Genomic DNA, 16,536 nt, shown 5'->3' on the forward strand with positions numbered 1-16,536 from the left:
CGACGGGTTTAAGTGGAATTGAGGCTTTTCCTGGCCAAACTGGCCTTAGTCACATGTATGAAAGTTGCTCCACTCACTGACATCTTCATTTCTATGAAGTTTGAGAATTTTTAAAAATAGTTGAATTTTCCTGTGAGACGGGGCGGCCAACCGCCACAGGCGGTGGCTCATGGCCAATGGGCTGCCGATGCTATTTTACACTAAATCGATATCCTGAACTTAGATTTGATATCCATATGATTTGGATTTGAGTATTGTGAATCTAGTTTGATTTGCGTTACTTGATTATTGTAGCAATCGACGATCCAACCATTGGATCGTCACCAAACTTTGATACGTTATAATACGTAATATTTGAGGATATTAGAAACTATGGATCAGGAATCTGACGTATGGATCTTCCCAATTAGAACATGTAAGTTATATGTTCTATTGATAAGAATTCTAAGACATAATTTGATAATTGTTCTAAGCGGCAATCGTTCGTGACGTCTTGATACTTGTGTTAGGGAGTTGTAGTCATGTATAATGTTGCATGATGTTGCGGAGCCCAGGTAAGCTACTGGTGAGTACATTATGATGTTAGTGGTTGTGATGTACATGGTTATGCCTGGTTGCATTTGGTACTTATTATCCTGCACTCCGATGTTAGTGCTCCGCCTGAAGTCAGGGTTAGCCTTCACATGATCGTTCACCGCTTGCATCGTACGCTTACCTTGGATCCAAGGCAGGTGCTTGCCTGTCGAACAAACCACATTAGATGGTTCTGACTTGTATGTGACTTGCGATACTTCGCACAACCTTCATGTGATCGTGGCACTTGAGCGTATTTGTTTACACCCAGCCTATCGTACAGAACACATTAGGTGGTTATGACTCGTGTGTAGGAATTGGTTAATGAGCTATAGGTTCAGCTGTACAGGTCACGTTAGGTGACTCCGGCTGGCATATCATTTTACATTGATTTATTTCACCTGGCTTACTTATTTCATTGCTAAGATACTTGACATGGCATATACTTGGTTTTCACTACTCTCGAGCATGATTTCTATATACATATGTATTATTATTTTCTGGAAAATTATACGGGTTTTACGGCGAAGGGTTATAATGTTTTCAAAAGGTTTTTATTAAAAACTTTATTTTTAGGCCCACTCAACCTTATTTTTGTGCCCCTCCAGGTTTTAGTTGTTGGATATTCATATTAACGAGGATTTGTGGCAAATCTCAGTATAGGTGGCTACTTCTGAGGGTATGATCCTTACCCACATTACTGTACTTTACTTATGCTCTGACATTGCGTGTGAAACAGGCTCGTTCCTGCTCGCAGTGCACTCTGGTCCTTAGGCACTTTTAATTTTAAATTTATTCACATTGTCCACATCATTATACTTTATGGCTTCGTCACCTTCCAGGTGTCAGCCATCACAGCTCGATTCGGAGTCCTAGTGGACATTTTGGGTCGGGGTGTGTCAGTTCTCTTCACTTGTAAGTGAGACGTCTCTTAGGTTCGATTCTCACCAAAGGCAAATTTAAACCACATTAGCTATCCCATTGTGAGTCTGAGTCTACCCTCCCCGTTGGTGTAGATAGTACTGTTTGTAAAAAAAAAAAGGAGTAATATAGGTCATTTCAACATTTAAACCTTATTTGGTTTGAGTTGGATATTTAATTTTTCACCTTGCACATTTTAACTGTATCATATGTTATTTATTTATTCGAATAAAATGATATCTATACACCATATTAAGAGAACCCTCCCAACTAAATAAGAGTGAAAGACAATTTGATTCTTTGTTCATAATTGAATAAAAACATCAAAAAGAAAAATCATGGGCAGTAATGTAATTGTACACAAAATGAATTTTACTATTATTTTCTCTTTCCTCGGGTATATGTCATCAAAACTGTCCTATGCTTTTAAAAAATAAAATTAAAAAAATTAAAAAACTCACGTTTTCTCTTCTCTCTCTCGCAAATTTCACTCCGACTTCTTTCTCTTTCATTTTTCTTCTTTTTAAACTTTTTATATTTACATCTAATTTATATAAAGAGTGAAGAATTTAGATAAAGTTATTGTGAATAATGTAGTACAGAACTTGTCATTATTTGGTGTCCAATCAACCAAGAAATAAAAAAGTAGGTTAGTCCTTATACCCAGTGGCGAAGCCACGTGAGGGTGAGGAGTGGTGACCACCATTCCCCTTGTCGGAAAGCAGGACTGGATTTCTGGGTCCGCCTCTCCACTGGCCGGAAAACCCATTGGTTCAGTGGTTTAGAGCTCCCTGCGGTTTCGTATGTTTCGTTCCTGGCAAAAAAAAAAAAAAAAAAAAAAATGAAACGACGCTGTTTCGTATGTTTCGAAAAAAAAAAGGCCTAATAAGATAAATGGTCCATGTGGTGCTAATGTAATCGGAAGATAGTTCCCGTGGTAAAAAAAATTAGGATTTAAACCCTCGCGGTGTTAGTCCGTTAGCAAATTTAGTCCAAAGGTGATTTTTTGTTAAATGTCCGTTAAATACAGGGTTAAAAATGTACACCTTCTTCCTTGTCTCTCTACTATCTCTCTCTCTGCAATTTGTATTTTCTTGCTTGAGGTCATCATTGGCAGCGACCAAAACTTAAGGTTCTTCGAACGATTGTGAGCACGTGAGCTTCTTCAGAATTTGACAGCAACCGTTGGGCTATTCTCTTATTCCTCTATCTGCTTGATTCCTCACTCTTTCTTTTTATTCACTCTCTTTTAATCTCTGAAATTTGTATATTCATCTTTTCTCCTATCTGTCTATCCCCAACCATTTCGTGGGTTTTCTAATCGGCCAATTCCCGTCCTTGATGCAGCCAACCTTTTCTATTTTTTTTGACCCAATTCTCTGGATGTGGCATGATTATAGCAATCAAGCAGATAGAGGAATAAGAGAATAGATCAACGACTGTTGTCAAATTCCTAAGAAGCTCACGTGCTGACAATCATTCGAAGAACCTCACGTTCTGGCTGCTGCCAATGATGACCTCAGGCAAGAAAATACAAATTACAGAGAGACAAGCAAGAAGGTGTACATTTTTACCCCTGCATTTAAAGGACATTTAACAGAAAAATCACTTATGTACTAAATATGCTAACGGACTAACACCATAAGGGTTTAAATCCTAATTTTTACCACGGGGACCATCTTCCGATTACATTAGCATCACATGGATCATTTATCCGATTAGGCCAAAAATATATATTGGGGGGACCGCATGTCCCCCTTTCACTCTTAATCCCTCTCAGACTCTCAGTCCCATGTCCCTCCCCCTTCTGCTTTTCAACCTTTCTGCCAGAAAGCACAGCAAAGTTGTCCCTCATAACAGAAGAAATAGTTTTTTAATTCGAATTGAATTGTCAACCTTCCAGCCACTCTCCACTTCTCCAGTCGCTAAGCCGCATACTTCAACCCTCAAAGGTGAATTTTTTAATTCCTAATTTTACAATTCCTAACCCTAATTAATTATTTAATACACATTTTGTTTGATTGGTATATAATTTTACGGTAAGGTACTCATATGGTTATTGATTATTGATTATTAATCTGATTCTATGATTATTGATATGAAATTAAAATTATTTTTTAGGGTGAAAATTAAAATTTGAATTCTTAATTATTGATAAATTGGGATCTTTTGATATAGACGCCTCAATTTTGAATTTTCTAGATCAAACATCCATGCCTTTTAGTGATTTGATTAAAAAAAATTTTGTCATAATTTTGGTGCTATATGCACATTATACTGTAACAAATTTCCTATAATCTAGCATTTTAATTACACGCTCCTCCGATAGAGATAATTGTAAAAAACAAAAAAAAAAGTTGGTTAGATTCAATTTATTTTCACAATAATGCTACAATTTAGCAATTATTATCTACGATTTAAGATATTTTCTTTCCAAAATAGTTTAAAATATTTTTAAATCTCCCAAAATCAAACGTACCGAAATAAGTTTCTCTTTTAGTACGTTAAAAGAAAATAAATTGAGAATAATATAAACGTACCAATACACAATGTGTTCAAAATAAAATAATGTACCAATATTAACAATATCAAATCAAACGTACCAAAATTGCAAATAAACATACCAATTAATTATTTTTGTAAATTCAAACGTACCTGCAGATAATATATACGTAATGTATTGTACCTAATAATAATTCGTCAACAACAATACTTGAAAAAAATAGCAAAAAAAAAAATATAATGTCACAAAAAAATTGAAAAAATTACACAGAGCTTTTATGTTGATCACCAACCATTTGAAAAAGAAAAAACCATTTGCAAAAATAAATAATATTAAATGTTTGCATAACAAAAAAAAAAAAAAAAAAAAAACTATGATCGAAAAAACTTATTTGGAAGAAGAGAAAATATAGTTTAATTACTAATATCTCCACTAAATAAGGAAACTGCATCATGCAGATAAAAGGATAAATTCCAAAATTATTTTAATTTTAAAAAATAGAGATGATTATTGATCAAAGCACTTTAATCCAATTTTAAAAAGGCACATATGTTTAATCTGAATGATATAAAAAATTGGAGGGGATTCTAATTTTCCCATTAATTAATTGAGTTATTATATAATGTATACAATTATTCATATGATTAGTTGAATTGAATATTTATTTATTAATAATTTGTATGCTTATTTGTGACATCTCACATTGCCCAGGGGAGTGATCCTTAAATGTATATTCCCATCCCTACCTAGCACGAGGCCTTTTGGGAGCTCACTGGCTTCGGGTTCTGTAGGAACTCCGAAGTTAAGCGAGAAGGGGGCTAGAGCAATCCCATGATGGGTGACCCACTGGGAAGTTGCTCGTGAGTTCCCAAAAACAAAACCGTGAGGGAATGGTAAGCCCAAAGCGGACAATATCGTGCTACGGTGGTGGAGCGGGTCCGGGAAGTGATCCGCCCCGGGCCGGGATGTGACATTATTGGTATTGCTTAATTGAATTGTTGGTTGGATTAATTATTTTACATGTTAGTATAGTCTACTCTAGGATTAAGAGTGTAAGAAATTTTTTTTCCTCTCCATTTTACAGTTACATAATGGAACGATACTATAAGAAACAATGCTTAAATTATGGAAGACATTACAATATAAAAGGATTTCGTTGTTGCTATTATTTTGAACCTTGCAATTTTTTAACTTCACCCCTCCCCCCTTCAATTCCTGGCTTCGTCACTACTCATACCAATGTAGTAAGCCAAGTGCTCTCTGATGCCTAAATTTGGTGTAAAACGGCAAGCATGAGATTACAAGTGATTCAGTAAGGCATGTTGGTGTTTCCTAGTTTGGTGATTCAAACCTTATTATATGACCTTCAAGTTAATAGATGTTTGACACAAAGAGATATGACAAACGGCGTAAATAAAGAGTCATGTTTAGTGAGGCCTTTTGACGATGTTGAATATTCTGGCCTATGGTTGGGCCACGATAAGGCCTGATATCTTGCGTGACCATTTCCTTAGGCTATCTCTAACCCAAGGGGCTACGTTTAGCCCCATTCATATTATAACCCTACAAGAAATTATTTTTTAATGAACAGTATCATGCCATATCTATATGCAATCTCTAACCGAAGGAGCTAAAAAATAGCCCCCTCAATAATTTATTATTTTAAGTTTGTTCTTTAATTTTATTAGTTAATTGAACTAAACTACCATATTAAAATACTGTTTTCGGACATGTTTTGAGGGCCACTTGTCGGTAAGTGTTGTTTTAAGTTTCATGTTACTAAATATTTTAAATTTACTTGCATGTTAACAATTTAGACATTAAAATGAGATAAGATAGTATAGAATGGTGAAAAAGATGTGAGAAATGGTGTAGAAATGACTTGTGTATTTATAGGAAAAAATTGAATTTTTTTATTTTTTTTAAATTTTGTCTTAAAAAAAGAAGCTAAGTAACGTCAACTAGTAGCACAGCTAGGCCCAACTTTCAGGGTTGGCTGGTTGGCTATGTTTGCCTAGCCATCTGGCCATTTGACTATATTTTGGTCTAGTGGATCCCAAATTTTTTTGGCACAGCCCTTCATTAGAGATGGATTTTGTATCAAAACAGGCTATATTTTAACCTATAGTCCTTTGACCAACTCGGTTGGAGATGACCTTATAGGACCTTTCTAGGCTAATTCCTCTGTCAATTCTTGTTAGGTATGAGGAGGGAGTTTGGGCTCTTGCTAAGTTACTAATGCCTAATATATGTTACCCAACACATGAAGCCGGCAAAGGAGCCTCCTTTGCTGAGCTAGTTTCTGGAGGCCACGTCTCATCTTCATTTAATGGTTAAACAAGCCTAGGCTTGGATTTCTGCAAGTATTAGAAGGGTAAATCAATCAACTTGGGCTCATGTCCACATGTTAAATCATTAGTTGTCGGTGATTTTAGTTACTACAAATTAATTTATCATTTTTCATTAAACACAATATTTACTCTTAAAATATCCAACTTATAAAGAACCCTATCTAACATCTGATTTCCTTTTAACACCTTACGAAACTATTACCTAAAATAATAATTACAAACATGTCATTTTGTCGTTTAACGATTATTGTGTACAGAAATCCAAAACCTCTATCATAGGCCTATGGGTAACAAAATGGTCAAGGAGCAAAAAAAGAAAAGCAAAGAAGGTGAATGAAGGTAGCGTAGTAGCAAAACAAATGAGAGAATTTAAAGAAGTTTTGAGAAAAAGGCAGACTTGAAGACGATGTTGGCCGATACTTCCCAAATGAGTTCAGATTCAAAGGCGTGGATTACATACCAAAAAAAAAAAAAGAAGGGAAAAGAAAAATGGCTAACTTGTACTATAAGCTTTGATTATGACTACCACCCCGCACCACTGTCATCACCTTCATCTTAAATTATGTAGCAATGTATTTCTTTTAAACTAAGTACCAAGTTAATGTTTTGTTCATTGGGTATTGAATCAATGTGTTTTTTTTTAATTAATAGTAAGCTAATGCCATCTTTCTGTGTCCCTAATTATTCTTCATATTTTCACCATTGACCTAGTTTAATTAAAAAAAAAAAAAAAAAAAAAAAAAAAGAGGTTAGCACATTACAATATATGAACCCTATTTCTTTTTTTTTTTCATTGTGCCCAACTACATACCTAATCAATTTGCAATTACATAATCTCATAATGAAGCAATTCTGGTTACGTTTCTGTGAAGAAAACAATTTGGTGTTAGAATTTGAATTTTTTTTGTGTCAAAATATTCACAAAAATGTTGTACGAGAACGTAATGTTAAATTAATTTTAAAAAGATTAACATAAACAAAAAATGTGCACTTACTCAAATTATCACATAAAATCATAAAATCCTCAAATTTAGGGATTCTACTATAAGGACTCTCCCATTGGAGGCAATATTCCTTTAGGGACACAAAGATTCCCTTTAAGTCCTTAAATGAGTACTCAAAGTTGGTGGTGGGAGTCTCTATTTAGGGACTCCCATTGGAGATGCTCTAAGTCGAGTGGTTTCTACTAAAGCCAACTACCCTAATTATTCTTATTCTGAAAGATCTGCAAATCGAATTTCCGATTCATAAGTTCCTAAGGCCAACACATTACTTCTACAATAACATATTACAATTTTATAACGATCCAACGGTAGGTTTTCCGCCTGCTACAAATTCAAATGGCGATCAATCTTGGAACTGTGTTCAAACGATCAAATTTGAAGAAACGGAGTGAACCTTGAATCAACGCGTGGAAATACCTTTAGAAAGGTCATGGGGCATAAACCAGAAGTCAATGTTCAATAGTTAAAAACAACAGAATATTTCATCAACGACCAATAGTTAAAGTCAACAATATGTTTTAGGATTGGGTTAGATCCGAGCTGGATTTTCAGGTCGGGTTAATGAGAGGAATCTAATGATAGTGGTTAGAAGCATTACTTTCCTCGGAAATCGCCAAAATTTCATCAAGGAAAGTGAGCCCGTGGTGAATCTCCTAGGACTGTTGTTGCGTGTTCAAATTTCATGAAAAAAAGGTTAGGGTTATGCTTGTGGTGACAAGAGGAAGATGGTGATGATTTTGGAAACTCAATCCGTCAAAGATTGGAGGCGATGGTGGTGCTCAGTGGGCATAGCTCCAGGAAGGGAGAAAGCGAGAGAGTTCAATAGGGTTCTCCTCCGCAGAGAGAAAATACAGAAGAAAAAGAGGGGTTTGGGCCCCAGTAAACCCAAAAAACCAATTGAAGTCTCTAAAATAAAAAATAAATCTACAAAAATGCTTCTGACTTTAGCGTTTTGTAAAAGCTTCATTTTAACTCCAAATCTTGTACTGCATGTGCTTACGCGTTCGTAATAACACACTAAATAATGTCACATTTGTCCTAACTACTATGTCAACATATACCCACTAGGGGCATTTTGGATATTTCCCACATTGAGGATTAAAATATGATAAATTTAGGACAGGTCGTAACAAAATTACCTATCGTGGCGCAAATTTTCACCAGCATAGTCGTCAGGAAAAGCTATTTTTTTAGTAGTGCTTGCAAGGATGTGAAAAATGTGCTATATTGCGGTCTCAATATGAATGTTTGGATGTGTAGTAATCCTACACGTGATTGTGGATCCTGAATAGCCAAGATACTCATGTCATCATTTGGTCAATGAACTTCTAGTTGATTACAAGTGTACACTACTTCTATTATTGTGCAATACAACTTATAAAAGAAAATAATAGCTTCTCAGACAAAAGATATTGAAATAAGAATTCACAATAATACTGAAAAAAAAAAAAAAACAAAATCAAAAGGATCATAATGGCATTGTTTAATAAATAAAAATGCTTATATATTGAAACACCTGTTATAATATAGGCAAAAGTTAGAGAGGTAACCTTTGCTAGGGACAGGAGCGAAGCGGGTGCAAGATATCACACTGTTTAGTTTCGTAATACAAAAGGATTGTAGGTAAAGAGAGTATGAAGGGATATTGATATTATTGCATTAAGTTTTTTTCTCTTTCAGTTGTTGTCCCTTGATCACCTGCGGAGTGCTCTATTTATAGAGCCACATCCGTAGGTTTACAGTGAATGAAAATTACACCTGTGACCAATCTAACAACATCCTTGATTAGTTTACAGAAAGTGGATGATTGGTATACAACAAACAAAAACAACACTATTAGGCATGTGAGAAAGTTACTGTTGGCATGTGGGCACACATTCCCACTGTTTACAACATTCCCCCTTGAATGCCCACAAATCAACATCAGTTGTCTCGTTAAAACCTTGCTTGGAAAAACCCAGTGGGAGAAAACCATAACGAAGGAAAAAGAGCACAACTTTACCTGGATGTTGATATAGTGTTAAGCATGCTTATGTTGCCTCATTAAAACCTTGATAGGAAAAACCTAGTGGGAAAAATCCTAGTCGAAGGAAAAAGAGTACAACATGCATGTATCATGGATGCTCCCCCTGATTCTGCATTCTTCAAATTTAGCTCATTGGTAAGCCGACGTAATCCAATACCCTGCACTAGCTTCTGAAATGTGCACTTTGGTAGAGAATTGGTGAACAGGTCTGCCATATTTTCATTGGAACGAATTTGTCTAACTTCAATAACTTTAGCCTTTTAAAGCTCATGTGCACTGAAAAACTTTGGAGATACATGTTTAGTCTTATCGTCCTTGATGAATCCTTCCTTCATTAAGGCAACACGGGTTGCATTATCTTCATGAATGATAGTTGAAGTGTCTGTCTTTGAAGGTAAACCACATGAATTCCGGATATGATGGATCATTGATCTTAACCAAGAACATTCACAACTTGCTTCATGTAAAGCAAGTATTTCTGAGTGGTTGGAAGATGTAGCAACTAATGTTTGCTTTGTTGAGCGCCATGAAATTGTTGTATCTCCATTAGTGAACACATATCTAATTTGTAAGCTGGCTTTGTGCCGATCAGAGAAAAAACCAACATCTACATATCCAACAAGAATCTAGTCATTTGTGGATTTCTCTGAGTAGAAGAGGCCCATGTCTGTTGTCCCACGAAGGTATTGTAAAACATCTTTGTTTCTCTTCTAATGACGAATTGTTGGAGCAGAGTTATACCTTGCTAACAAGTTGACTTAAAAAGCTATGTCTGGTCTAATAAATTGTGCTAAATATAATAAAGCACCTATTGCACTCAAATATGGTACTTCTGGACCAAGGACCATATCATCATCTTCTTTTGGACGGAATGGATCTTTCTTAATGCCCAAAGAATGAACGATCATTGACCTGCTAAGTGGATAAGCCTTGTCTATGCCAAATCACTTTAGGATTTTTTCAATGTAAGCTAATTGATGGACCAAAATTCCATTAGCACAATGCTCGATCTATAGGCAACTTAAGTTCTTATAGGACTTTCATATATATATATATATATACATATATGTCAGTATCTAATTCTCCATATAGATATGCAGTGATGACATCCATAAGTTGCATGTTAAGTTTTTCTGAAACCACCTAACTTGTTAAGTAACGGAACATAATTGTGTCCATTACAGGAGAGTATGTCTCCCCGTAATCAATTTCAGGTCTTTGTGAAAAACCTTGTGCAAGGAGTCATGCTTTATATCTTGCAATCTCGTTTTTCTCATTGCATTTTCTTGTGAATATCCATTTGTAACCCACGGGGTTGACACCAGGCGAGGTTTGGACTACCGGTCCAAAAACACTTCGCCTTTCCAAGGAATTTAATTCTGCTTGGATTGCATCTTTCCACTTAGGCCAATCCTGTCTCTGTTTGCATTCATCAATAAAGCGGGACTCAAAATCATTGTTTAATATGAATTCAGTGGCTACTGCGAAAGCGAACATATCGTCGATGATTATTTCATTTTGATCCCACAATTCGTTAGTACATGCATAATTTATGGAGATTTCTTTGCTTTCATGTATTTTTGTCTCTTCAGGGGCATGTGTCTCATTAATGACATTTATCATTTTTGAAAGTTCAGAATTATGAATTGTGAATTTGTCATTCATTTTCTTTTCCTGAATGATTTCATTTGGATTCAGCTATGCCCTCATCTTTCTTTTTTGAGAGGTTAAATCTTTTGAACCTAGAGGTCTACCCTGCTTCAGGCATGCACTGGATGAATAATTCACTGCCACTTTATTTTGTCCAATAGGGACATCAATTCTTGCAGGTGCATTTGCAACTGGTATATGTGATTTTGTCACTTTCGTAGCATCATTAAATGCATCTGGCATTTGATTAGCAATACTTTGAAGATGAACGATCCTTTTCACTTCATTTTCACATTGAGTGCTTCGTGGATCAAAATGAGATAAGTTAAGTACAAACCATGTCACATTTTGCCGTTCTTCTGGAACAGTATTTTCTCCCCTAATGATGGGAAGACTATCTCATCAAAGTGACAATCTGCAAAATGAGCTGTAAACATATCACTTGTCAAAAGTTCCAAATATCTAATGATAGATGGTGAATCAAAACCCACATAAATTCCTAGTCTGCGCTGAGGTTCCATTTTAGTGCGTTGTGGCAGTGCAATAGGCACATAAACAGCACAACCAAAAACTCGTAAATGTGAAATATTTGGCTGATGCCCAAACACAAGTTGTATTGATGAGTATTGATGGTTGGTCAAACCAATGATGCAACATGAAAGATGGCATGTCCCCATGCAGAGACTAGCAATTTTGTTTTCATGAGCAGAGTGCGAGTTATTAATTGAAGCCGCTTGGTAAATGCTTTTGCTAAACCATTTTGATTATGGACATGAGGAACAAGGTGTTCAACATTAATGCCCAGTGTCATGTAGTAATCATCAAAGGTTTGAAAAGTAAATTCACCAGCATTATCAAGTCGAATTGACTTAATGGGGTGTAATCTAGGAACTGTGCTCACAACTTAATTATATGAGTAAGAAGTCTCGCAAAGCTACATTTCGAGTAAACAATAGGCAAAAATGTGTCCATCAGGTAGATGCATCAACCAAAATCATAAAATATCGAAATGGTCCACAAGGTGGTTGAATAGGCCCACAAATATCCCCTTGAATTCTTTGCAAAATTGATGGGGATTCAACATCAATTTTTAGTTGTGATGGTCTAATTACCAACTTTCCTTAAGAACAAGCCTTGCAAGGGTTATCATGTGAGAAAGCAATGTGTTTGCTTAATAATGGATGTCCATTAAGGTTGGTAATGATCCTACGCATCATGGTGGATCCTGGATGACCTAGACGGTCATGCCAAAGCATATGAACTTTTGAATCAATGAACTTCTAGTTCATGACAGTATGTGCTTCGATTGTCTTTATGTATGTATAATACAATCCACTTAATAAACCACGCAGCTTCTTTAATATACATTTCTGGGTATCATTGGAGATAATGCATAGGTATTCCATATTTTCTACACTTTTTGTTTCAATATGGTATCCATTTAAACCTATGTCTTTAAAACTCAACAAATTTCAAGTAGATCGAGTAACATGCAATGCATTTTGTATGGACAATATTGTTCCACTTGGTAACATGATTTGGGCTTTTCCTGAGCCTTCAATTACATCTGATTAGCCTGATATTGTTGTTACCTTTACTTTTGCAAGCATCAAGCTTGAGAAATATTTTCGATTTTGAAGTATTGTAGGCGTGGTTGCGCTGTCTGCAAGACAAATATCTTCACCATTGCTCTTATTTTGAGAATAACCATAATTTTTATCCATGCTATCTGAGTAAGGAAATCTCAGTTAAAAAACAGTTTATTCATAATAAAGGAAATTGAAATGCCACTTTTATTGAATTGAAAATGCGAGATTTAAACTACAAATTCAGATAAGAGTACATCAAACAGAAGTGATTCAATCTGACCGATTCACTTCATTCCCTCTTTCCACAATGAAGTCTGAAACATCTGGGTGGGTTGTGTTCAATTGTCCTGATAAATCGGACATTGGATCAAGTATATCCATCAGTTTAGCCTGGTCGATAAAATTAGTTTCAACGCCCTTCTCCTAAAGGGAGGCTTGATACAGGTTCACCAGATGTTTTGGGGTATGACAGGTACGCACCTAGTGCCAATTGTCACCACACCTATTGCAAACTCATTCAAGATTTCTATGAGTGTTATTCATATGAGATTTGCCTTTTTGGCGATTTGCATTCTTGAAGCTTGGGCCTGAATTATGCCTTGGAACCTGGCTGTGAAAATGGGCACCACAATTCTTGCCTTTCCCTTTCCATCGGCCTCACTTGTGGTCACGCCTTCGTTTGTAATTATTGCCATGAGAAGATGTGGTGTTCACTTCAAGGGTATTAACATTCATTTCTGGGAATTGTGCCAATCCAGTAGGTCGGGACTGATGATTCTTCATCAGGAGTTTTATTCATCCACAAGGAATACAGATATCAGCTGGTTGTACTTAGTAAAGCCTCGCTCTCTATATTGTTGCGGCATGAGCACGTTGGAGGCATAAAATGTGCTGAAAGTATTTTCCAACATATCTTCCTCAGTGATGGTTTCCCCACAGAGCTTCATCTGGTAGCTGATTCTGAACATTGCAGAATTGTACTCAGCCACTGTCTTGAAATCTTGGATCCTTAGGTGAGTCCACTCATAATGAGCCCTTGGAAGAATCACTGTTTTCTGGTGATTGTATCTATTTCTCAGTGCCTTCCAGAGGGTTGATGGATCCGCAACAGTTAGGTATTCGCTCTTCAATCCTTCATCAAGGTGGCGACGAATAAAGATCATAGCCTTCACCCGATCTTGAGAGGATGCACTGTTCTCCTCCTTAATGGTTTCTCCAAGATTCCCTGCTTCCAGATGGATCTTGGCATCTACTACCCAGGTAAGGTAGTTATTTCCAGTAATATCCAAGGCAACAAAATCAAGCTTTGTCAAGTTCGTCATTTTCTTTTCTGAAAGAAAAATGAGATGCGTAAGAACTTGCAATAATATGTATTCTAGAGGAATATAGTGTTAGAACTTCTGGTTCTTACAAATTTTTTTTTCATTTTGATCTTCAGGCCAAAATGATAAGTACTTGAAACTTCAGGCTCGAGATTTACATGATTGATGAGGAAGGCAATAGTGCTGCACCACTCTCATTGAAACAATATAACATAGGATGAGCAATTCCGCACCACTTAAGCAGCAAGAAAATTTAAATATGTAGAGCAGGGTGGGCGATTATACCGCACTAGGCCTGGCAATTTCTGACACGACCCGATAACCCGACACGACACGACACGAAATTAATAGGTGTTTGGGTCGACACGATAACGAATCGGGTCGTTATCGGGTAACCCGATAAGCACCTGTTAAGATAACGGGTTGATTCAGGTATACACGTGGGTAACACGATACACGATAAGCAGAATATTATTTTTATAATTTTATAACCCTAAAAAAATACTGTAATAATTATATACATTAATTTTACAATTTTATACCCCTAAAAATTATAATATATATATATATATATATATTAAATTAACTATAAAGTTTATAATAATTATATATACTATAATAATTATACCCCCCAAATATTAACTATCTATAATAATTATATATATATATATATATTAAATTTTATAAAAACTATAATAATTATTAATTAATAATTTAATATGCATGATGCATTGCATGATTTTGCATCCATTGATGTGATTTCTTTCCATTCAATTTCTTGCCGTTGCCGCCCTTTTTGAAAAAAAAAAATGGAGGGAAAATGAAAATGTTAAGAAAAGTTGAAAATGAAACAAAAAAGTGAGGGAATTAGGGAAAGATGTTGGAGGGAAAAGTGAAAAGATAAGAAAAAGTTGAAAAGGAAACAAAAAAGAGAGGGAAAAATGAAAATTAATAGAAGTGGTGAGAAATTTTTTTTTTTTTTTTTTTTTTTTTTTTAAGTTATTAACTTTTTATCACACACATGACATATCTCACTATTTTTATAATGACACACATGATGTATGTACTATTCCGTGTACCAATCAATTATAATTTATACGTACAAAATACATAGATTTAAATCTACTTAATATATATACACACACACACACACATGGAACTTGATTGATGGCATACGAATTCTCCAAAACTAATTTCAACGATCCCAATTGTCAAACTTGTTTGTATATGCTTTGAGATCACATCAACAAAAAATCATAAAAAATAAACATTCAGAGATCAAGTAACGGGACAAAGCTTTTCGACGGTTATAAACGAAAAATCACGACTTAACGGTTATTTTAACTTCGATTTTGATGATTTTTTATAGCTACACTCCCTGACCCTATATGAATACAATGAATGAATTCGATCTTGAATTTAAAATATTTACACAAGTGGATACCACAAAATCTTATGTTATACTTGATGAAAGTATAAATAAACTCTAAGAAGTGTTAGTTAATCTATTGTTTTTATGGGATACGAATTCTCTTAAACTAATTTCAACGATCCAAACCGTCAAACTTGTTTGTATATGCTTTGAGATCACATCAGCAAAAAATCACAAAAAAAAAAACATTCAAAGATCAAGTAACAGGACAAAGCTTTTCAACGGTTATAAACGAAAAATCACGATTTAACGGTTATTTTAACTCCGATTTTGATGATTTTTTATAACTACACTCCTTGACCCTATATGAATACAATGAATGAATTCGATCTTCAATTTAAAATATTTACACAAGTGGATACCACAAAATCTTATGTTATACTTAATGAAAGTATAAATAAACTCTAAGTGTTAGTCAATCTATCGTTTTGATGGGATACGAATTCTCCAAAACTAATTTCAACGATCCAAACCGTCAAACTTGTTTGTATATGCTTGGAGATCACATCAGCAAAAAATCACAAAAAACAAACATTCAGAGATCAAGTAACGGGACAAAGCTTTTCAACGGTTATAAACGAAAAATCAAGATTTAACGGTTATTTTAACTCCGATTTTGATGATTTTTTACAGCTACACTCCTTGACTCTCTATGAATACAATGAATGAATTCGATCTTCAATTTAAAATATTTACACAAGTGGATACCACAAAATCTTATGTTATACTTAATGAAAGTATAAATAAACTCTAAGTGTTAGTCAATCTATCGTTTTGATGGGATACGAATTCTCCAAAACTAATTTCAACGATCCAAACCGTCAAAATTGTTTGTATATGCTTGGAGATCATATCAGCAAAAAATCACAAAAAAAAAAACATTCAGAGATCAAGTAACGGGACAAAGCTTTTCGACGGTTATAAACGAAAAATCAAGATTTAACGGTTATTTTAACTCTGAATTTGATGAATTTTTACAGCTACACTCCTTGACCCTATATGAATACAAAGAATGAATTTGATCTTCAATTTAAAATATTTACACTAGTGGATGTGGATATCACAAAATCTTATGTTATAATTTATATACTTAATAAAAGTATGAATCAACTATAATATTAATAATTATATACATTAATTTAACAATTTTATATCCCTAAAAAGT

At 34.9% G+C, this 16,536-nt stretch overlaps 1 protein-coding gene across 1 annotated transcript; it reads right to left on the bottom strand.

Annotated features, from left to right (window-relative positions):
* Positions 1 to 13,408: 13,408 nt before the first annotated feature.
* Positions 13,409 to 13,939, bottom strand: LOC137714366 (uncharacterized). Its single transcript, XM_068453600.1, has one exon. The coding sequence runs from the start codon at positions 13,937 to 13,939 to the stop codon at positions 13,409 to 13,411; it is 531 nt and encodes a 176-aa protein (XP_068309701.1).
* Positions 13,940 to 16,536: the final 2,597 nt, after the last annotated feature.

The sequence above is a fragment of the Pyrus communis genome, chromosome 14, assembly GCF_963583255.1.
Source record: "Pyrus communis chromosome 14, drPyrComm1.1, whole genome shotgun sequence".
In the NCBI taxonomy this organism is placed as follows: Eukaryota; Viridiplantae; Streptophyta; class Magnoliopsida; order Rosales; family Rosaceae; genus Pyrus; species Pyrus communis.

Coding starts and splice junctions, on each gene's coding strand:
- LOC137714366 (XM_068453600.1), bottom strand. CDS start 13,939: ATGACGAACTTGACAAAGCTTGATTTTGTTGCCTTGGATATTACTGGA.